Here is a 23255-nt window from a genome sequence, read left to right on the forward strand (position 1 = left end):
TGCTTATAGATTGCAGTTTTTAAATTACAGTGTCTAAAACCAGTACAAAAAGAATGTGTTTAACTTTTAATGCCCAGTTGGTCTCAACTACATGTATAACACTGATTATACATTTCTCAACAAAACGTTATGCTTGCATACTGATAATTTTACACACAGTGAATGTATGCGTCATGTAAACTATCCTTTTAGATCCATTATGTACACTTAAATATGATAGCATATATGAATTGTGATTTAAACCATCCGACCGACTGAAAGTGACAACGTTAACGTCCATTATAGACTGTTGTACAATAATGTATTATGCCAAAGTTTTAATCCAACAACCACCTTTACGCCCCAATCCATATTACTTCAGGTCACACGGAAATTGTCATTCATTTCTATATACATCAGTTGAATTTAACAGAATGGTAAACAGTGGGATGAAACCTGTCTGCTCCAGGGCTTATGCCTATGCCTGGAATGATTAATGGGATGGGATTTGGTGCAGGAACAGGAGGCGGGGTCGATACATACCACACACCACTCCAGGAAGTGGAGAAAATATGCAGTGACTTTCCGGAAATTTTGAATCGAACCCAGATCTTTGGCGTGACGAACGAAGGCCTTAATCATTAGGCCACCACGATCGTAGAAACCCTAACTGTCGAAAATAGCATACCTCCCCAATCACCAATTTATATGTTGTGTTCATCAATTATGTAGTCCATGTGTTATTGCCGACCGTTATTCTGATGCACGCCACGAAATAACCGGTATACCACTGCGAACACGAAAACGTCGTTTTTTTCCGTATATGGACATTGGACGGAAAAACGACTATAAATTCATTAAAATTGATACGAAAAAGTGTACGGAAAAACGTCGAGTTTTTCAAGCGTCAGATTCTCGACGGAAAAACGATGATTAGAAGGCGTCCAAATAACGTCGTTTTTCCGTCCAATGCCAATATACGGAAAAAACGACGTTTTTGTGTTTGCAGTGTACTGTTGTAAGCAGCATTTAACACAATTCATTAACTCATTCCCCCAAACATAGGTTAGACCACTTCAGAGTTAGATTTGGAAACCGTTATCTTGCCTCTTGCAATACCAACAACCATGATACATTTTAAATTCTGGACATTTTTTAATTATAAAAAGAGTATTATTTCGAATAAGGTTAAAGCAGTACATTTAATAATTTATGAGACGAAGCCAGCGTGATTGAAATATGTATGTGCCAATATTAGCCTGATATGCACATACCAGAAAATATGTTTTAATTGGAAAACCATTTCGTCAGGAATAAAGATACATTCTTAGGACTAAACAAACTTTTGATATACCGATAGTGTTAGAGAAATTAAGTAAACAGGTTGGGTTGAAGATTTATAGGAAAGCAACGATTTTCGATTTTTGTACTTTCCTAACCAGTACCTCAAGTCACCACTAAACTTAAATCACAAATATATACAGAAAAACACAAGAACAAAAGTCGTAAATAACGAATACTCACATGATCACTACCCTATTAAAACATTCAGTCGAAAAATCTTTGTATGTTTGTTTGTATTGTCCAGAATTGTTCGTTTTGGATACCTGATTGGGGATTGATATTAAACGTTGGGGTTTTGTGCCAATAGATAATCTTAACGTCAAGCAAGTATGCCGATGTTTACTCCAATTCCTAAATCCGACACCCACAAGCCCAACAAACACACACACGCCTTCACTTATGTCATCTGGTCAATTGGATGATGATCCCTGTCTGATGCTGCAGTGCCTGTTTACTACCCCATGGCCATGGCTGGAGGGGTGGGGGCAGGTATGGTTAATGGGATGGGAACTGGTACAGGAACAGGAACAGGAGGCGGGGTCGATACACACCACGCACCACTCAAGGAAGTGGAGAAAATACGCAGTGACTTCCCGGAAACATGGCTTTGGACCAACTCTTCTACTGGGTATTTGTCAAAGGAATTACGTTGCTCGCCAATTCTGCTTGTCTGTCCCATCTATATCTGTCCTTTTTCGACATATAATTGATAAGCTGATCGATTCTATGCTGGCAAAGAAGTGTCAAGGGAAAGTCTGTGTCCAAAGATGTGAGCACATTTTGTTCTTGTTTATAGTTAAAAAGAGTTGGCAACTATTGACGATTTTGCACTTTGCTACATTGTGGGACTGCTGTAGCTATACGCCAAACTCGCCACTGAACATAAATCACGAATACATATAGACAAAACATTTCTAAGAAGCCTGGCATTAGACAAAGTCCTAAATTATGAATAACCATATGAACACTACATGTGAAGAGACCCGAGAAGATCCGGGATAGAACAGGTATTTAGCAACCCATGCTTGCCGTCAAAGGCGACTATGTTGGTCGTAAAATGCGACTAACGGGATCGGGTGGTCGGGCGAGCTGACTTGGTTGATGCATGTAATCGTATCCTAATTGCGTGGATCGATGCTCATGATTGTCTGGTCCAGACTCGATAATTTACAGACCGCTGTCATAAAGCTGGAATATTGCCGAGTGCGGCATTAAACAACAAATAAAACAAACAATACAAGCGTGAAGCTGTCGGTCAACAACTCTGTATATCCTTTATTCTTCTGGTCAGGATTGTCAGTGTCGTAAAATTGCTGACAACATGTCAGTACTGGAATATCAACAAAATCCCAAATCAATATTATCATTAATATTCATACACTTTTATCACTTTAATCACACAAAAACATATATAAATGTTCTGCAAAGGTGTGGAGTGTTTGACACAATCTGCCTAACTAACCGAGTCATCTAACCTTGCAGCTTTGTTGTGTCTGGTAATGAAGCTACGGCTTCATCTAAATGAATATATCTAAATGAATATTTAACTTAATCCCTGAAATCATTACTATGAGATGTCTTATTTATTTTGGAGTTTACGAAGTATGCACCTTAGAAACATATACTGTAAATTGACATTCTCCCATATGTGAAAATGAGGAGGTCTTTATATGTAATGCTCTGGCATCATGGCTATTGTCAGATACTCAAGTGGTCTCGCTTGCTGACTTGGTTGACGTATGCCATCGCATCCCAATTGCATAGATCGATCCACATGATGTCAACCATTGTCAGTATTGACAGACTACCATCATATAGCTGGAATATTGCTGAGTGCGGCGTTAAACATGAAACAAACAAACTCGTTCTTTGCATCATTTTCCCTAAATTCAAGCTGATGTATTCTATTCGAAAGCATTTAAGGATCACCGATTCTCTTCATATTCGAGGTTAATCTGTGACTGACATATAGCACAGTTAATCTGTCATGCCATCATGCACATCTCTATATAAGTGCAATAATCTTGGACGCGACGTTAAAGCCCATTTCACCTCACCTCAAGTCTCATGGAATTTACAATTCATTTCATTATACGTCAGTCGAATAGAACAGAAGATGCAACAATCAGATATACAAACTATTGACAAGCAACGACTTTAACTTAAACCAAAAAGATGTTCTTAGATACATAGTGGCATTTGCTATCTGGTAAGCTATATGGTGAACCCTGTCTGATGCTGCAGTGCCTCTTTACCTACCAATGATGGCCATGGCTGGAGGGGTGGTGCCTGAGGTGGTTAATGGTATGGTAAGTGGTACAGGAGGCGCGGTCGATACACAACACGTACCACTCAAGGAAGTGGAGAAAATCCGCAGTGACTTTCCGGAAACATGGCTTTGGACCAACTCTTCTACTGGGTATTTGTCAACAGAATCGTTACATTCCTCGCAACTTCTGCTGATCAGTCCTCTCTGTATCCTATGTTCGAGATATAATCGCTAAGCTGAATCCAAACTGGCAAAGAAGTGTCAAAGGAGAGTTTTTGTCACAAAGATGTGAGCACACATGAGGCCTTTGGTCTTATTTGGAGTTAAATAGAGCTTGAGATGTAAAGGAAGCTTCAACTATTGACGTTTTAGTGTCACAAGTAGGTGGGACTGCTGTAGCCCAGCGCCAAACACCACTAAACATAAATCACAAACGTTGACAGTAGAAACTACATAACACTTCTAACGCAAAGTCATAAATTTTGAATAATCACTCAGTCAATAAAACCCTTTTCTTTTGTCTAATGGTTATTATTGTTAGATTAGTACAATTGAAGTAATCAGTAATGGAATTTGTCAGTTATCGAATATCATGCTTAACAAACTCCAAAGTCATTATCGTCATAAATAGAAAATACATTTGTATAATTTTAATCACACATAGAAATCAATAAATGTTTTGCAACGTTCCTCTGTTCTGACACAAGCTTATCAACCAAACAATTCATGTCACTTTGCTGTGTCTGGCGATAAAGCAGTGGCAAATCTAAATGAATATTTTAGTTCATCACCAAAAGGCCATACTATAAATTGTCTTATTCAGCGTTGAGGCTTACCTAGTATGCACTTTTGACATGTTAAACACTAGTTTCTCTTTCAGACTTATCAGCCCAAAATAGGGCTTATTACCGTGAATGGTCTGTCTCTAATACGTGAATATGAAGACGTTGGCATTATGCCAACACCGAAATGATGTTCTGTTATGTTGCAACATAATCATTCATTTCCTAACTTCAAGCGTATGTACTTGACCATTCCTTCCACTTTAAGCAACGTATATCCACATTTTGTCATACTCCAGTCACTACGACAGCAATACCAGCTACTACCATGGTATGGGCAACTTATGCGTCAAATCGGCCGTCAACTACAATGGTCAAGACCTCTTCAATCAGCAGACCAACATCAAAATTAGCAGAAGTTGAGAGAATAAGAACGGACTTTCCAGAGACCTGGATGTGGACTAATACTACTGTTTGGTAATTCAGAATCTCCCCCACCCCCATGTGGTCCTGGTGTACACTACACTCTTTCTCCTAGGATGTTAGCCTACCTTTAGTTTACATGAGGACGCCGGTTACCATTACCTACACATTTCATGACATACCTACCATATAATGGTTGTAGAAACTTCTTTTGGGAAGGTTCTTTTTTAGTTTTCAGTTCCTACCACTTTTGATCATTCTTATAACATGATTACATGTCGAAACGATACATCCTTGCATGCAGCGTGGCACCAATACAGGTACTCTACGGTTCTCCCGATGGCAACCAGATCTACGGGCGTGAACAGCGAAGTACTGGTGGAGGTGGATCACCTCCGTCAGTGGTTCCCAGAGTCATGGCTGTGGTTGAACACATCGACTAGGTACACTCGCCACACTGACCAGATCAGTTGTAACATTTGGGATATGTACTCTCCCGTGCTCTGCATGACATCACCACAGGGCACGTCAATGTTACTGCCGTTAATGTATTGGTTTAGATATGCATGGTAGTTTGGTGTGAGCATGTTTAGATATAGCACTTATTGATGGTGGTGGGAACAGGTGTCAGGTGTCAGAATTACTACTTTCTACGTAGAAGTGGGCGATCTCGTTACCCTGAGGTTAGTGTGTTCTGTTATCTCACATACGAACATGCGCGACACAACGTGACTGATGCCTCTCTCATTATTCGGTTCTCATCGATGGTACGTTTGTATATGATGGAATATAAACTGACCTATGTAGATCCGGGTAGAACAGGTCTTCAGCAACCAATTCTTGCAGTTTAAGGCGACTATGCTTGTCTTATGAGGCAATTTACAGGATCGGGAGGTCAGGCTCGCTGACTTGGTTGATGCATGTCAATGATCCCAATTGCGTGTATCGATGCTCATGATGTCAATCACTGGATTGTCTGGTCCAGACTCGATTATTTACAGACCACCGCCATATAGCTGGAATATGAGTGCGGCGTCAAACAACAAACAAACGAACGAACAAACATAAACCACTGGACCTGTATAATCTCGATTACACATACACGTTTTGTAATTTTAGTCCTTTGTAAACTAGAGATATGTACAGATTATGTTCAGCACAACTTTAAATGTGTTACCCGGCTAAACATTGTTGCAACGTTGTCAAAATCGGAGATTTATTCATTTTTAGATCCCTGTATCATGTGTGAGTTCGCCCCTATGCGACCACCATTGCCTTTGGCATCCCTAACAGGATCTGGATTGGGATCAGGAGTTGCTGTACCTCATGCAGTGGGCGGCAATGGGGCATTGAAGGAAGTAGAGCACATCAGAAATGTATTTCCTGAAACTTGGCTCTGGCAGAATCAGACTGTCAGGTACCTCGCTCGAATCATCAGCCATCTGATCAATGTGTTTTGTCATTGATATCTTTTCTTCCCTGTGCCCATGCCTGCAGCATTCTTTTGCCTAGCTATCGTATTTAGATCGTGCCCAAACGAATCGCGCTGGAAGATGCAGTTGGTGGGTCTATGGCGTTGAAGGATGTTCAACACACCCGAAACATATTTCCTGAAACATGTCTGGTCCATCGCTCACATTATTGCTGATCAATGCACTTCTCTCTGAAGTCTTGCCAGTCACATTTCTCTCATGCCGAAAGGAATCACCCCAGATGATATATGAGTTTGCACAAGAAATCGTGGTTCATCTTACTGATAGACATCTGAAGGGCAACACAAGGAAATGCTCCTGCACACCCCTCTTGGTAATTACATATACCACTCTGTCCTTGCCATGTTTCAGTTGCTGATGCACGGCCATTCCATTTTTCTATGGTGGCTACAGAGGAGCTGGCTTGGATTATATTCAGTAATTTCGGACATGGTGTTCTCACAGAAATGGAACCTATCAGGACAGAATTTCCGGCAACATGGCTATAGCACAGCCAGTGTCGTAAATGGTTAAAGTGAAATTTCATCTCCACTTTCTGTTTTACACTGTGAAACTGACCATCTGCATACCATCTAAGCATGGTCCAGCGTTTACCAGGCCGTGGGTTGTCGGTGTGAAGGTATATTTCATCTTCTGTCACCGACTTAAACTAGGGACACATCTTAACGAATATCCAACCAACTCTAGACCTAGAAATTCTAATCTAGACATTTGTAAATGAGTGTTGACAGGTGCTTCAATGCGTACGAAGTTCTTAAATGGGGTATGAATGAGTATGTTATAGATAATTACCAATGCATGTATTTTGTTCACGGACATGAATTATTCGGAATCTGTATTTGTCAAACAATACTATGCAACTTAGAAAATGATTTTCTGTGATCGTTCATAATGGTGACTAACTTGGCTATTGACGGATAATACAAAATATAAGATGGGAAACTTAGCTTGTATTATGTCATTATGTAAACCAATATCTTGAATTCGTCTTAGTACCATTCTTTTTGTCCATTGTTATAAACGAGGAAATACAGGAAATGGCAACTGATGTGATAGACATCATAACCAATATTGAAAGATTATGCCATAGTAGTGTCCTTCTTGGAGATGAGGCAACAGCTGCATGTTAGAGTTTATTGACTACAAAGCAACTTTGTTTCATTTAGATCATCCCAGATCCCATGGTGGCTTCCTGATGGGTGGCATTCCACATTTCAATCCACCTGTGCAAACTGCCCATGTTGCAACCGGAACAGTTACCAATACTAAACCAAACCTGCAGGAGGTTGAAAGAGTTAGAAACGTTTTTCCCGAGACGTGGCTTTGGACTAATACTAGCTCTGGGTACTGCATTACTAGTATATCGGTCGTAGGCTTAGCGCGCATAATTGACGGCAGGAATATATACTGTCACTACTGCATCTTCTGCCTCTTCAAAACAAAAACTAGAACACCAAAGACAGTGTCTTCATCACATGATACTACCACTAGATGATGATATGATGTTCGCTATGGCAATCTGAACGTCTGGTGCATTGAAATGTTTCGGCTCACCAAACAAATACTAACAAGATTCAGTTGGATGGTTTTCAATTGTTTCATAATTATACTGAGAAGACTCATTTGGATTTGTTTTTGATTGGATCACAAATATTTCAACAGAGAGCTACAGAATTTCATACAAAAATGCTGCACTGGAATTGCATACTCGGCGTTGAAATGCTTTTGGTCCTTTGAGTTAATGTCCAATGGCAGCTGGTTCTTTAAGATGGGGGATCCCACTGCAAATGCCATGTATTTTATGTGACAGGCATTACCACAGTATTTTGGAAGTAGCTTCTTTGAACTTTATTTTACAGAACCTTTCACTTTTCCACTCTGCATACCGTAAACCTTCTTACCAAGGCGTGTTGTTTTGTGCATGTTTTGTTCATGTTTTGTGCATGTTCCAGTGTTAACCTGCTTATAACCTTATCCCTGCTGCTTAGCGCAATGATTTTAGTGTTTGATTTAAACTGTTTATATGATATCATGAATATATTTTTGTAAGCGTACGCACATACATCGTTGATAGTTAGTTATATTTTCTATAGACTAACATCTAGTCTCTGAAATGAACATATCGCACAGAAAAAAACAGTTGCTTAGTTATCTTAATAAAAATATAATAAAAAGGGAGCCCAGTGATTCTCTTCATTTTCAGATACTGATACTGCAATAATCTATACTTGCCAAACATTAGACTTGCATGGGCTGTATTTGATTTATATTTGTATCAGGGTCTGTAAGACAGACTATATTTTCTACTACATTTTAAGTCCAGTAAATACGTTTATTTATCACTATTTTGCCTTCCACACCTAGTGGAATCCGTTTCGGCGGATAATCGAGAGGAGACTGATTGTTCTCTTGAGTTGAAGTTATATGTCATATAATCTGCATTAATTTGTATGTTAATAATGATTGACGTTATATTTCAATGTGTAGGTCAATAATATTCAGTTCGTGTAATCTGCTGCCCATATAATCAGTTTTTACATCATTTGAATACTACAGTACCGATGGCAAAGCCGTCATCTCAACAACAGTGCCAGACACCATCACGTCTTGGGTGGCCAGCGCCTTCGCCGTCAACACTCAGAGTGGCCTTGGAATTGCACCAACCTCAGCTAAGGTAAGGATAAGGTATTATTCAAAGGATCTCTGAGGAAGATCCGATCTGTGGATTATTGTCCCAGAGCTGAACTCTAAGTCGTTTTGTTCGTACACTTTGACTGCAAAACAAATATTATATATTTAATGTAGATATATGTAACCGTATCTTTCGTCACTTTGAATCTCCACGGGGAAAATATGGAACAGAGTACGGCCGAACTAAAAGGGGTCATTTTGTGGACAGTGGTTGTTGAGTGGCGTTAATTAACACTGGGTAGAGAACCATCAGTTTAACGATTCTGCTCAGACATGACACTCCTCCAACCACTGTCCTGCCTATATGTATCCAGTGTAGGAACAATTAACAGATGTTGTTGAAACTGACTTCGCGTAAATTCTCCTTATTCAATAAAGCACTGTATCGACACGATGCTACTGCGGTTAACTCGTAATTTAATGGGCCAGAGACAAACAACATACCTCCAATACGATTATCGCAGCGTTAAGCTGCTTTCTGTCAATAACATTACATCTGCGTTTGTGCCCGGTGGTATCGACCCGTGTCTTCAGCATGACCAGCGAATGCTAAAGAGAAGCTACTCCGAAGGCAGATTACATTATTATCGTGGAAGAGGGATTGGTGAAAATAAAGAAAGCTAGCTATATATACGAGATCCCCCGGATGGAGAGAACCGTTTAATTAGCATATAAATTCTTCACATGCCTACACATGTCCTGTGTTCAGATCCGAGTGTTCCGCCCCTTCTTCGTGAGCCTCAACCTGCCCTACTCCGTGACGCGAGGGGAACAACTGGCTCTCCAGGCCATCGTCTTCAACTACCTCACCCAGGACGTCGACGTGAGTAATAGATAGGACATGTTTAGTTTTAGTTGCTGCGTCCAGTGTAAGGGCTCTCCAGGCCATCGTCTTCAACTACCTCACACCCAGGACGTCGACGTGAGTAATAGATAGGACATGTTTAGTTGTTGCTTCCAGTGTTAGGCCAGTCCAGGCCATCGTCTTCACTTATCTCACACAAGACGTCGACATGGGTAATAGAGAGGACATGTTTTGTTGCTGCTTCCAGTGTTAGGCCAGTCCAGGCGATCGACTTCAACTGTATCTCCCAGGACGCTGATGTATAAATTCAATATGAAATGAAACATTTTGAATACATACTGAGTATATCGATCTGCGATCAGTATTCTTTGTCTTTTCCATTAAAACAGTGTTGATTAGTCTTTATTATTATACATTAAATGTCATTAACAATGTTACGTCACTCTGTGACTACCTCTGAAACGTACTTACATAAAGTTCTTTACAACCAAATCCTGTTGGGTTGATCAACACATGGGTTGTTCTTCCGCACTGACGTTCTGATAAAAAAGATGGTAATGTTAGGAGGTGTATATATTGTATTATGTGGTTCAGAAACGGCTACAGGTACGGCTTCCCAGGGACAAGTTGCCTAAAGTGCCACAATACTCTGCCAGGATCCCAGATCGGGGGTTCGAATCCCAGACTCGGCCTGATTAAGATCCTTAATTTCTCCTCCCCCTTGCCCCTGTGTTAACGAAAGTAACAAACGTCTAAGACCTGAGGGCATCCGACCTTCTTCCAAGTTGATATGCCGCGATACGAGCTGTAGAAATAGAGAACTGTGGATTTTAACCTCCTCACTGAGACTAAAATACCTTGACCTCATTGCAGGCTGTTGTATCCATCCCTCAATCCAAGGACTACCTGAATGTTGTTATTGATGCTAACGGTCGGGAACAAACAGAATCTAAGGACCAAACGCAGACTGTTCATGTGAGTACCCTGCTTCACTGATAACCGTGATATCATTTTGCTGTGCGCCAGTAAATATTTGTCTTTTTTAATGGCACTTCAATTACCACTGTTTCTACTGCAATCTGATCTTGGACCTCGCAATATGATCTGGACTTTGTCAGTGTTTGTGTTCACTAAACGTGTGTGTATAATCTCCGATATTCCAGGTGAAGGCAGGTGGCGCCACCTCTGTATATTTCCCCATCGTCCCCGCCACCCTGGGTAAGATCGACCTGACCGTCTCTGCTCGATCCACCCTCGCTGCTGACGCCGTCAAGAGACAGCTTCTGGTCGAGGTACTTCTTTATCCATTTTTATGTCATCCCCATGAAACACAATCATCTCACTATGTTAGCCCCCTAAAACATCTCACGATGTTTGACCCGTAAAACGCAATCATCTCAATATGTTTGACCAATGAGGCACAATCATTTCACTATGTTGGACCAATAAGGCACAATCATCTCACTATGTTAGACCCCTAAAACATAATAACCTCACTATGTTAAACCCATAAAACAAATTCATTTCACTATGTTAGACCCACAAAACACAATCATCTCACTGTGTTCGACCAATAAGGCACAATCATCTCACTATGTTAGACCAATAAGGCACAATCATTTCACTATGTTGGACCAATAAGGCACAATCATTTCACTATGTTAGACCAACAAGGCACAATCATCTCACTATGTTAGACCCCTAAAACACAATCATTTCACTATGTTAGACCAATAAAACACAATCATCACACTATGTTAGACAACCAAGGCACAATTATCTCACTGTTTTAGACCCACAAAACACAATCATCTCACTATGTTAGACCAAGAAGGCACAATCATCTCACTATGTTAGACTGATAAAGCACAGTCGGTGCTGAGTTAGGCTACATTTGCCGTTATTATACTGTAAAAACGTTTTGTTTTTAGACACATTTCAAGATAAAACAATTGAAATGAAACTAGCATTCATTCATATCTAGGGCTATCATAACATATGTATTCACCACGTTATCTCTCTGTAGTAGTTCCTGCAGAGTACAGTGTTCCAACATGTATTCATCATGTCATCTTTCTTCAGCCCGAAGGAACCCCCAAAGAGTACAATGTCCCTGTCCTGATTGACCTGAAGGAGGCCACCAGTTTCTCCAAGAATGTCCCCATCACTCTGCCACAGAACGTCGTCTCTGGATCACAGACCGCTAGAATCACCGCCATTGGTCAGTGATAAAATAGAACAATACCGTTGCATATCCAGGTGTCCACAGTATATCAAGCATCATGGCGTTACAAAATCACGATTGAATTACTCAATTTCTAAGCTTAGTGGTAGCTTGCCAATTCGATTTTGTCTTCTTCAGTGGGTAATCTTAAAAAAAATAATTGTCATTTCAGAGATGCGATATATATAATGTATCTATTCAGTTACCGCCTTGGTATGCTAGTTAATTTAAGAGAATAAAATGGAATGATTTGAACCGTCTTTATGGCAATATATACAAACTGTACAGTTATGTCCAGAATTTAATGCGGCAACTGTTCTGTTTTATCCGACAAACGTCTTTGTAACCCTGTCATGTTCGACTAGGTGACGTGATGGGCCCAACTGTAAGTGGTCTAGACAGTCTTCTGCGCATGCCTACCGGATGTGGTGAGCAGACGATGCTGGGGTTGGCACCGGATGTGTTTGTGACCAACTATCTGACAGCAACCAAACAGCTGACAGGAGACATAGAAGACAAGGCAATCAAGTACATGGAATCTGGTATGTCAGTGGTGCCTCCCGAACCTATTTAAACTCATGAATTCCATACCCTTCCCAACAGAAAGTTCCCCGATCCACTCAGCGCTGTGATAGTCATACATGTGTAGAACTAGGACAGCCACAGTGCGACCAAACCTTGTGGATCGGGACCTAGATTCATTGGTTGATGTTTCCTCTTCCTCAAAATCTTTGGAATAATGGATAGCAATAATGGGCGTGGGAATGAAACGATAAACATTCAATACCATAAACTCCCTTCTCACAGACCCGTGAAGATTCCGGGGTAGAATAGGTCTTCAGCAACCCATGCTTGCCGTAAAAGGTGACTATGATTGTCGTAAAAGGCGACTAACGGGATCGGGTGGTCAGGCTGGCTGACGTGGTTGATGCATGTCATCGATCCCAATTGCATGGATCGATGCTCATGATATTAATCACTGGATTGTCTGGTCCAGACTCGATTATTTACAGACCGCCGTCCTATAGCTGGAATATTGCTGAGTGCCACGTTAAACAACAAACCAAACCAAAACCAAACCCTTCTCACAACAGCATGTCAACGTTTACTTTGAACTAACATGTCACCAATCTCCTTCAGGATACCAGAGAGAGCTGAATTACCAGCACAAGGATGGCTCCTTCAGTGCGTTTGGTGACAGTGACACATCTGGCAGCATGTGGTACGTTCTGTTAAGACACATGACATTCTTAGACACACATTTTAAATACAATGTGTACATTTCAAATTATTTTACATTCTTCAGTTAAGGACCATAATAATATCTCGCATGAGTTTGCACGTTAGATTATGTTCGTTATTTGTGCTCCCAGGTTGACAGCGTTCGTTATAAAGACGTTCCATCAGGCTAAACCATACACCTTCATCGACAACGATGTCCTCACACGAGCTATCGACTGGATGGTAGCGAGACAGAAGGCTGATGGTTCTTTCCCTGAACCAGGCCTGGTCATCCACAAGGATATGACCGTGAGTCCAGACTGATCACCCTTCGTTTGACAACGTGTATTACATCTTATTGTGTTTCATTGATATATGTATAGGTTTGTACTGTTATTGTACAATCCCATTGAATGGCCCAATACCAATAATACTATTTTTTTTAAATATGGTTTGTAATTTCACACAGTCAACTTCTTATATAACACTCGTGATGCTCTGCAACTGCTCAACGACTGTCTTTTGGCATTGTTGTTTATGCTGCGTGTCATGCACCTGCAATATTATGAATATAACTGTAAATAATCCCCTTTCCGTTTTTATGTGTTTGTTGTGGTCATTTATATGAATACCTTGAAATATGTTTTACGTTAATAATGACATTAATTATTATATGCCCGTGATTTCTTTTCAAGGGAGGTTCTAACAAAGGTGCTTCATTGACGGCATATGTTTTAATCGCCCTTCTCGAGAACAACGACCTCGTTGGGGTAAGTGAATCTTTATTTAAGAAATAAAGGAATAGCCATCAAGTTGCGAGCGTATATTCGAATCTATAGGAGTGGCGTCAGGATAGAACACTGCTTAATCGTGAAATAAACCACGCTCCGTTCTTGATTGTTCTTTACGACTTATCGCGTAGCTATATTATATGTGGAGATAATAGTTGTATACCTATGTCCTCTGGCTACAGGAACATTGGGACATGTCTTCATCACTGATAAATAGACCCCTGGCTCTACATGTTCAGTTGAACATGTTATTTTATTTCATGCACTCATTATTGCACACTAATCCTTCCTTTGTGGCGTCTCTTGAATTCAGGCTGCCTACATCTTCTTGTAATTTGCACAGAATGTCCAACAGCGGATACGCACAGCCACGACCAAGGCTCTTCAGTTCCTTGAGAATGAGACTCCAGCAGATGACTACTCTCTGGCCATCATCACCTATGCCCTGCAGCTTGCCGGCAGCACCAAGACCGATACTTCCTTTGCCACACTAAACTCTCATGCCATTGTGAAAGGTAGCATCGATGTTCTTTCAACTTCTGTATAACTTAAACTCATATTCAACAATGTCCACCAAGGCCACGGTACAATAAGACCGTTTTTGGCCAAACGGATCTGCAGAATTTAAAAGAATGAGTAAAAAGACATTTTGAAAGGAGATGTATTACATGAATGAAAATGCGATTCATTTCAATGCTTTGAACTGAAATGTATCATAAGGCTTATTTAGGTTTTAAGGAAGCGGTTGTCTAATTTTTGCACATTAGCAAATCTTTGTTACAAACTGATTTTCTTACTGTAATCGAAAAGATATACACGTATCTCGTAAACAGTTCATCGTTGGTCACGGACATGCTCATGCCTTACATTTTCTTTTTGAAGTTAATGTGTTGGTTAACTACGTTTCCAGATGGATTCAAGTACTGGCATTGTCCTGAGGCCAAGACAACACAGTCCACCACCAAGTACTGGAGACCACCATCAACCAAGAAGGCCATCGACATCGAGATGACGGCATACGCTCTGCTGATATTCGGCGAGAAAAACGATTTCAGCAGCGGCCTTAACATCATGAAGTGGTTGGCGTCACAGCGTAATCCCCACGGCGGATTTTCCTCCACCCAAGTTAGTTCGTTTGTTTGTTTGTTTGTTTGTTTGTTGTTTAACGCCGCACTCAGCAATATTCCAGCTATATGACGACGGTCTGTAAATAATCGAGTCTGGACCAGACAATCCAGTGATTGACAACATGAGCATCGATCAACGCAATTGGGATCGATAACATGCAGCAGCCAAGTCAGCGAGCCTGACCACGTTAGTCGCCCCTTACGACAAGCATAGTCGCCTTTTACGGCAGGCATGGGTTTCTGAAGACCTATTCTACCCCAGATCTTCACTGGCCCCCAAGTTAGTGTTATATCTACATAGTTAGGTAAAAAAACACAGGTTCTTATTACAAGCAAGACCCACTTCGCCTTCTCTTGAGCTCTTGTCTTAAAGTACAGAAAGCGCGGTCGGCCCGCGTCGCTGATTTCATTTTAGAATATCTCAAACGCATTAGATATAACAGTATACCTGTTAGCGAAATTGTCTATAAGCCAAAGCATCATTGGTGAGGTCCTTGTGCGTGCGTGCGTGTATTAAAATGGATGTGACTGTTGATCGTGTTGAGTGCAATAAACTCTTCTTGAGTCTTCTTCTTCACACTGGTATGGGGCTCTGTCATATTCTTCCAGGACACGGTGTTGGCCTTGCAGGCTCTGTCTGAGTTCGCCAAGATGGCGTACTCCAACAACTTCGACATCCAGGTGACAGTGAGCAGTGGCAGCTTCAGACACCAATTCTCCGTCAACCAGAACAACCCGCTCGTGCTCCAGAGTGTCGAGGTGAGTACACTCCAATACTCTTCTTTCAGCTGCACACTCACACGCTCTACCATGTCAATACTGAACTCGCACACATTCAAAAATGTGCATAAATATTCGCCCATTTATCCAGGTATGAAATGCTCAGTTCTTGACTAGTTCGGCCACTCTTGAGTTTCCTAAAATATTTTTAATGTACATAAAGTTTAATCTCGTTAATCCAAATCTCTTCCAAGTTAACTAGCCCGGATCTACAAACTGAACCTACCAAATCATGGGCAGCACCCATTGTTAAGTAATAATGCTCCCAACAGTATCCCTGGACTAACTGCTTTTCATTGTATGTTATACTTTATATATTGCATATTCACGATTTCGTACCCGTTTTTACCTGCAGCTTCCATCCATCCCGAGCAGCGTCAATGTACAGGCTACAGGGTCCGGCATCGCTCTTGTTGAGGTCGGTGGAATCATACGCATACTAGTAGCATGCAACATTGAGTGAGTAGAATTTTACGCCGCTCTAGCAATATTCCAGCAATACAACGGCGGGGGAACACCTGAAATGGGCTATACGAGTTGTACCCATGTCAGAGTGAGTGAGTGAGTATGGTTTGAAGCCGCTTTTAGCAATATTCCAGCAATATCACGGCGGGAGACACCAGAAATGGGCTTCACACATTTTACCCATGTCAGGAATCGAACCCGGGTTTTCAGCGTGACGAGCGAACGCTTTAACCACTAGGCTACCCGACCGCCCCTCCATGTCAGAAAACGAACCCGGGTCTTCGGCGTGGCGAGCGAACCTTTTCCACTTTAGACCCATCGCAAAAACGCGCATTTACTATGATTATTAGTGTGCAGGTACGACGACGCACCTGTGTTACTTGACTGCAAACATTGTCAATTACAAACATTTCTGTTTGAGACAGCTTACTCTATACTGATAAAACTATTCTTTTTAACATGGTGTCATTTGATATAAATGTTGAGTTACGTGTACATATATAAGTTGGGTGTTTAGTTAACGCTGATAGTTTGTTAAGATGTGGTGAAAGTACATTTCTTTAAATGCCGTTCAGGTCGCCGTGTTCTTCAACGTTGAGGCTGAGGTGGAGGAGCCAACGTTTGATGTGACCGTCACGCTTCTGAGTGAGGACATCAACTCCATCACCGTCCAGACCTGCACCAGGTGAGGGTGGGGGCAGCCATCACACTTACTACCGTCAGACATAACACATATGTACCTTCGACATCACGTCGAAGTCTTCCGGCAACTAATTGGGAGTAATACATTTTCAGAAGCTGAAAGTCAGAACATTGCCAACAATTGCCATGATCAGTAGCGGCAACAATAACATGAACGACCGTTGATAATGAGATACACCCTGTTTGTATCAGTCTGTTTTACAAACCGTCATTGCACAGTGACATGTGTTAGTCCAGTGGGGGATCAACCAGTGGAGATCTATCGGCATTGATCTTTCACGACGTCATAGTGTTTTCTTGACACCTTACATCAGACGCTTTATCTCTCTTCAAGTTGCCACACCAACATAGATCTATTTGGCATACACACACACGCACATACACACACACACACACACTCATACACACACACGCGCGCGCTCGCACGCACGCACGCACACACACATACGTGCATGCACGTCGCTGTATACGTGCAAAAATCATAAACTCCACGTGAAATGAAAAAACATCTCATCTCACGTACACACCATTGACAAAAAAACCTCTCACACCTTTAAATTTGGTAATTAAATATCATGTTCAACATAAAGATAAGGGTCCTGGCCTACAGGAGATATGCAATTACATAGTGATGGAAAACATTGAAATAGTATATAAACTTTTTAATTTATCAGCTTTTTACAAATGCAACAATTCTCCTTTTCGCTTCCATACAACTGCAAGGTTTGGCCATCAGACATAATGAAATACAGAAGGTTGGCTAAAATGAGTTAAAAAGGATGATATTCCTCCTTCTGGAGTAAAATCTAATTATGAGCAAGCCGGGTACCAAAGATGAAATGTGTAACGTATGTTTGTTCTGTCTTCAAATCCAACTTCCCAGAAGATCAGCTTGGGTTAACGACTTGCTCATCTTCAAATATTGGAACCATGTTTCCTGCAAGCCACTAACATCAACCTTTTTGACACGTGTTAGCCATGCCTATGTACTTGGTTTTATTATAAGTTCCAAACAAGCAATGGTCTAAATGAACACTTTAATTTTGATTCATATAGATATGAAGTAGCATAATGATTTATAAATGGTTTACTCCATTTATATAATAATGCATAAAAAATAAATATTGGTAAAAAGGAATGTTATCATACATTTACCGTTGCCTCCTCAGATGGTTGTCGACCGGCGCAAGTGGCATGGCAATTCAGGAACTCGGAGTTCCCTCCGGCTTTGATGCCGACCTTGAAACACTCACCAAACAGAAGACCCTCAAGAGGGTCGAGACTCCCAACAAGAAGGTGGTTCTGTATTTTGATGAGGTGAGATATTATCCGTCACCATCCCTTCTCATTGACTTAATCCATGGTACTGGAAACACTGTATATTTAATTTCATATGTTTATATACCGGCTCTTTGCTCTGTTTCACATCAAAGATTACATTATTTGTATAATTGAAATCTTGCCCAAAATGAGCGTATTTCGTAAAACCTAATTTTTAGTCTTTCCAAATAATGATTGCGTGGAGCGAAGATATCAATCACTGGATTGTCTGGTCCAGACTCGATTATTTACAGACCGCCGTCATATAGCTGGAATATGTATTGTTAAGTGTGGCGTTTAACACCAAACCAACCAAACAAATAAAGATCGGTCGGCATGTCAGTGAACTTCCTTAATAGTTATAACTGCCTCCGTGGTCCAGTAGACAGAGCGCCTGCCCAGAGAGCGGAAGGTCGTGGTTTCGATCCCCGACCCAATCGTACAAAAAGGCGTTAAAAGATAGTACTTGTTGTTACCGGGGCGGTCGGGTAGCCTAGTGGTTAAAGCGTTCGCTCGTCACGCCGAAGACCCGGGTTCGATTCCCGACATGGGTACAATGTGTGAAGCCCATTTCTGGTGTCCCCCGCCGTGATATTGCTGGAATATTGCTAAAAACGGCGTAAAACCATACTCACTCACTCACTTGTTGTTACCCCAGCAGGCACACGGCACCAGTATACTGTGTCTGAGTGGAGTATTCATGTCAACTGCGGCATGGTATCTCAGTGGGCTGGCACTATAAAATCGGTATTTTTCCTGACTAGTACAATCAGCGACACACACACACTTGCCATAATCTTGAACGCGATGTTAAGCCTCAGTTCACCCCACCTCACCCTTAATAATTACAATTCAGCTTAAAATAATTTTAAAATATTCAGCGCTACAATGGTATTGTGCACATTGGCCTTACTGGAACAAAACTTAATGACAAGATTCTACTGTTTGTGTTACAAACGCGACTCTGCCAATGTCACAGATCGGGACCACCCCAGTGTGTCTCTCCGTCACCCTCCAGAGAACAGGTCTTGTGGCCAAGTCACAGCCCGTCCCTGTCAGAGTCTACGACTACTATGAGCCAAGTAAGTGTCAAATTCTATCATTATCGATGTGTGTCCAAGGCGCCGCAATGAGATGTTGGAGTTACGTCCCTTAGTCGTACCGGGACACGCTGAACATGTGGTTCGCCTGAATATGATTCAAGGTCCGTCAGCAGTATATTCGTGAGCATGGGTTTCATAATAGCTGTAAACGTCAATTTTGACTTTTCGCGCACATTTAGTTAACATGCTGTGATTTAAATCAAATACTGTTCAAAGAGGCGTTACAACCACCCACAGTGAGTAGTAGACAGATGTCTAACGGGATCGGTTGGTCCGGCTCGCTGACGTGGTTGATGCATGTTATTGATCCCAATTGCATGGATCGATGCTCATGATGTCAATCACTGGAGTGTCTGTTCCAGACTCGATTATTTCCAGACAGCCGTCATATAGCTGGAATATTACTGAATGCGTCGTTTAACAACAAACAAACAAAAACAAAACAGAATAATGCGTGTGTCTGCTCATGCATTCTGGATATTGCCTCTTTGAACATCGAAACCTTTAGGATTATTATGTTGCACTTACAAAGCACACTGCTATCTGCCAATAGAATGCGTTCATTTCCTTTTTCAGCCAATCAGGTGACAGCGTTCTACCAGTCCAAGCTTCTGAAGAATGCCAACATCTGCAGCGTGTGTGTGGAGTGTGAAAACTGCGTGGTGAGTTCTGATGTGATGTTAAGTTTAACACATCGAAAACCTTTGATGTAAAAAACTACACCGCGCCCCCATATAACTGAATATCACCTGGGTGATTAAATACAAGAATTGATATTTTGATCTCGCTATATTTATAGTCCTATGGTCTAACGATGATGATATGTTATATAGTTATCCATTACTTGAATGCACTTCTATTGTACTGTACAGTAACGAACTGACCGATATAACGAACCTATTTCTTTAACAAACAACGGTTATTAGGAAATAAAATTAGTGGTCCCTTTGAGTTCGTTATAACCGTAGTTTACTGCTTGTGTATAATATAATCGAAGATATGTGAACAAAACCAGGTAAACAGACAACTGGGTTTGGGTGTTGTCTCTTCTTGATGACGCACTACCTTGTCGATGAACTCAAGTCAGTTTCAGGGGAGTTACGATGTGATGTGTGAATGGTTGCACGGCAGACTATGTGTACATTAACTGTGTGATGTGTGTATGGTTGCACGGCAGGCAATATGTGTATCAGCTGTGTGGTGTGTGAATGGTTGCACGGCAGACAATGTGTGTGCATTAGCTGTGTGATGCGTGTATGGTGCACGGCAGACTATGTGTGTATCAGCTGTGTGATATGTGTATGGTTGCACAGCAGACAATGTGTGCATTAGCTGTGTGATGTGTGTATAGGTGCACGGCAGACTATGTGTGTATCAGCTGTGTGATATGTGTATGGTTGCACGGCAGACAATGTGTGCATTAGCTGTGTGATGTGTGTATAGGTGCACGGCAGACTATGTGTGTATCAGCTGTGTGATGTGTGTATAGGTGCACGGCAGACTATGTGTGTATCAGCTGTGTGATGTGTGTATAGGTGCACGGCAGACAATGTGTGCATTAGCTGTGTGATGTGTGTATGGTTGCACGGCAGACAATGTGTGCATTAGCTGTGTGATGTGTGTATAGGTGCACGGCAGACAATGTGTGTATCAGCTGTGTGATGTGTGTATGTTTGCACGGCAGACAATGTGTGCATTAGCTGTGTGATGTGTGTATGGTTGCACGGCAGACAATGTGTGCATTAGCTGTGTGGTGTGTGTATGGTTGCACAGCAGACAATGTGTGCATTAGCTGTGTGATGTGTGTATGGTTGCACGGCAGACAATGTGTGCATTAGCTGTGTGGTGTGTGTATGGTTGTACGGCAGACAATGTGTGCATTAGCTGTGTGGTGTGTGTATGGTTGTGCGGCAGACAATGTGTGCATTAGCTGTGTGGTGTGTGTATGGTTGCACGCCAGACAATGTGTTCATTAACTGTGTGGTGTGTGTATGGTTGCACGGCAGACTATGTGTACATTAACTGTGTGATGTGTGTATGGTTGCACGGCAGACAATGTGTTCATTAACTGTGTGGTGTGTGTATGGTTGCACGGCAGACAATGTGTGCATTAGCTGTGTGATGTGTGTATGGTTGCACGGCAGACAATGTGTGCATTAGCTGTGTGGTGTGTGTATGGTTGTACGGCAGACAATGTGTGCATTAGCTGTGTGGTGTGTGTATGGTTGCACGGCAGACAATGTGTGCATTAGCTGTGTGGTGTGTGTATGGTTGCACGGCAGACAATGTGTTCATTAACTGTGTGGTGTGTGTATGGTTGCACGGCAGACAATGTGTGTATCAGCTGTGTGGTGTGTGTATGGTTGCACGGCAGACAATGTGTGTGCATTAGCTGTGTGATGTGTGTATAGGTGCACGGCAGACAATGTGTGTATCAGCTGTGTGATGTGTGTATGTTTGCACGGCAGACAATGTGTGCATTAGCTGTGTGATGTGTGTATGGTTGCACGGCAGACAATGTGTGCATTAGCTGTGTGGTGTGTGTATGGTTGCACGGCAGACAATGTGTGCATTAGCTGTGTGGTGTGTGTATGGTTGTACGGCAGACAATGTGTGCATTAGCTGTGTGGTGTGTGTATGGTTGTGCGGCAGACAATGTGTGCATTAGTTGTGTGGTGTGTGTATGGTTGCACGCCAGACAATGTGTTCATTAACTGTGTGGTGTGTGTATGGTTGCACGGCAGACTATGTGTACATTAACTGTGTGATGTGTGTATGGTTGCACGGCAGACAATGTGTTCATTAACTGTGTGGTGTGTGTATGGTTGCACGGCAGACAATGTGTGCATTAGCTGTGTGATGTGTGTATGGTTGCACGGCAGACAATGTGTGCATTAGCTGTGTGGTGTGTGTATGGTTGTACGGCAGACAATGTGTGCATTAGCTGTGTGGTGTGTGTATGGTTGTACGGCAGACAATGTGTGCATTAGCTGTGTGGTGTGTGTATGGTTGTACGGCAGACAATGTGTGCATTAGCTGTGTGGTGTGTGTATGGTTGCACGGCAGACAATGTGTTCATTAACTGTGTGGTGTGTGTATGGTTGCACGGCAGACAATGTGTGCATTAGCTGTGTGATGTGTGTATGGTTGCACGGCAGACTATGTGTGCATTATTTGTGTGATGTGTGCAAGATTTCACTGCAGAAATTATTTGACAACTTTGACGTCTGTATTTCTAGGCCAAGGCCGGGAGATGAACACACTGAGAGAATCACCACACAGAGAAGATCACGTCTCAGTCGGAAACATCAAGAAGGAAGAATGTGTTCACAACATTTCATGTTGCACGTTTAAGTAATAAAATGTCCATTATAAACTTAATCTTTGTTTGTATTGAATTTATCACAACGTCATCGACAGAGAATAACACATCTCGATTATTCGCCGAAACAAAAAGCATGTGGCGTATAAGGAAAAATAGCGGTTAAAATTAAATTAATTATGCACGCAAAAGTCAGTGATGACGCCCAAGTGTTCGCGAAATGGGTAAGCGTGTCCCACCCTACCGGTAGCACCCACACTCACAGAATGTGCATAAAAAGTAAGTGCTTGTTTGTTGCCTGTTACCCGCAGAGCAATACTCTGTGGGGCCAGTGATACGACCAGTACCAGTGAAAACCCAGTGACACAATAGCGCATTTACTGATTTTGTTCAAATTAAAAACGGTATAAACAT

General features: G+C 41.7%; 1 protein-coding gene across 3 annotated transcripts in view; it reads left to right on the top strand.

The window, feature by feature from the left end:
* LOC139450538 (CD109 antigen-like) overlaps nucleotides 1-22878 on the top strand; it is a 42286-nt gene extending 19408 nt beyond the window's left edge. Inside the window, exons 19-37 of one of the 3 annotated variants that reach the window (XM_071232279.1) lie at nucleotides 1768-1951; nucleotides 8847-8964; nucleotides 9691-9804; nucleotides 10660-10761; nucleotides 10950-11078; nucleotides 11869-12007; nucleotides 12376-12552; nucleotides 13151-13232; nucleotides 13384-13540; nucleotides 13927-14001; nucleotides 14366-14537; nucleotides 14933-15147; nucleotides 15759-15908; nucleotides 16285-16347; nucleotides 16970-17079; nucleotides 18266-18413; nucleotides 19396-19498; nucleotides 20096-20181; nucleotides 22759-22878. In XM_071232279.1, coding sequence (XP_071088380.1) covers nucleotides 1768-1951; nucleotides 8847-8964; nucleotides 9691-9804; nucleotides 10660-10761; nucleotides 10950-11078; nucleotides 11869-12007; nucleotides 12376-12552; nucleotides 13151-13232; nucleotides 13384-13540; nucleotides 13927-14001; nucleotides 14366-14537; nucleotides 14933-15147; nucleotides 15759-15908; nucleotides 16285-16347; nucleotides 16970-17079; nucleotides 18266-18413; nucleotides 19396-19498; nucleotides 20096-20181; nucleotides 22759-22776 — 2342 coding nt within the window. In that variant the 3' untranslated portion in view covers nucleotides 22777-22878. Of the gene's footprint in view, nucleotides 1-1767; nucleotides 1952-3567; nucleotides 3743-4673; nucleotides 4852-8846; nucleotides 8965-9690; nucleotides 9805-10659; nucleotides 10762-10949; nucleotides 11079-11868; nucleotides 12008-12375; nucleotides 12553-13150; nucleotides 13233-13383; nucleotides 13541-13926; nucleotides 14002-14365; nucleotides 14538-14932; nucleotides 15148-15758; nucleotides 15909-16284; nucleotides 16348-16969; nucleotides 17080-18265; nucleotides 18414-19395; nucleotides 19499-20095; nucleotides 20182-22758 lie in introns of all 3 variants that reach the window. The other 2 variants (XM_071232281.1, XM_071232280.1) reach the window with 2 other exon arrangements.
* Nucleotides 22879-23255: the final 377 nt, after the last annotated feature.

The sequence above is a fragment of the Haliotis cracherodii genome, unplaced genomic scaffold (genome assembly GCF_022045235.1).
Source record: "Haliotis cracherodii isolate W230 unplaced genomic scaffold, xgHalCrac1.p SCAF_8, whole genome shotgun sequence".
Lineage (NCBI taxonomy): Eukaryota > Metazoa > Mollusca > Gastropoda > Lepetellida > Haliotidae > Haliotis > Haliotis cracherodii.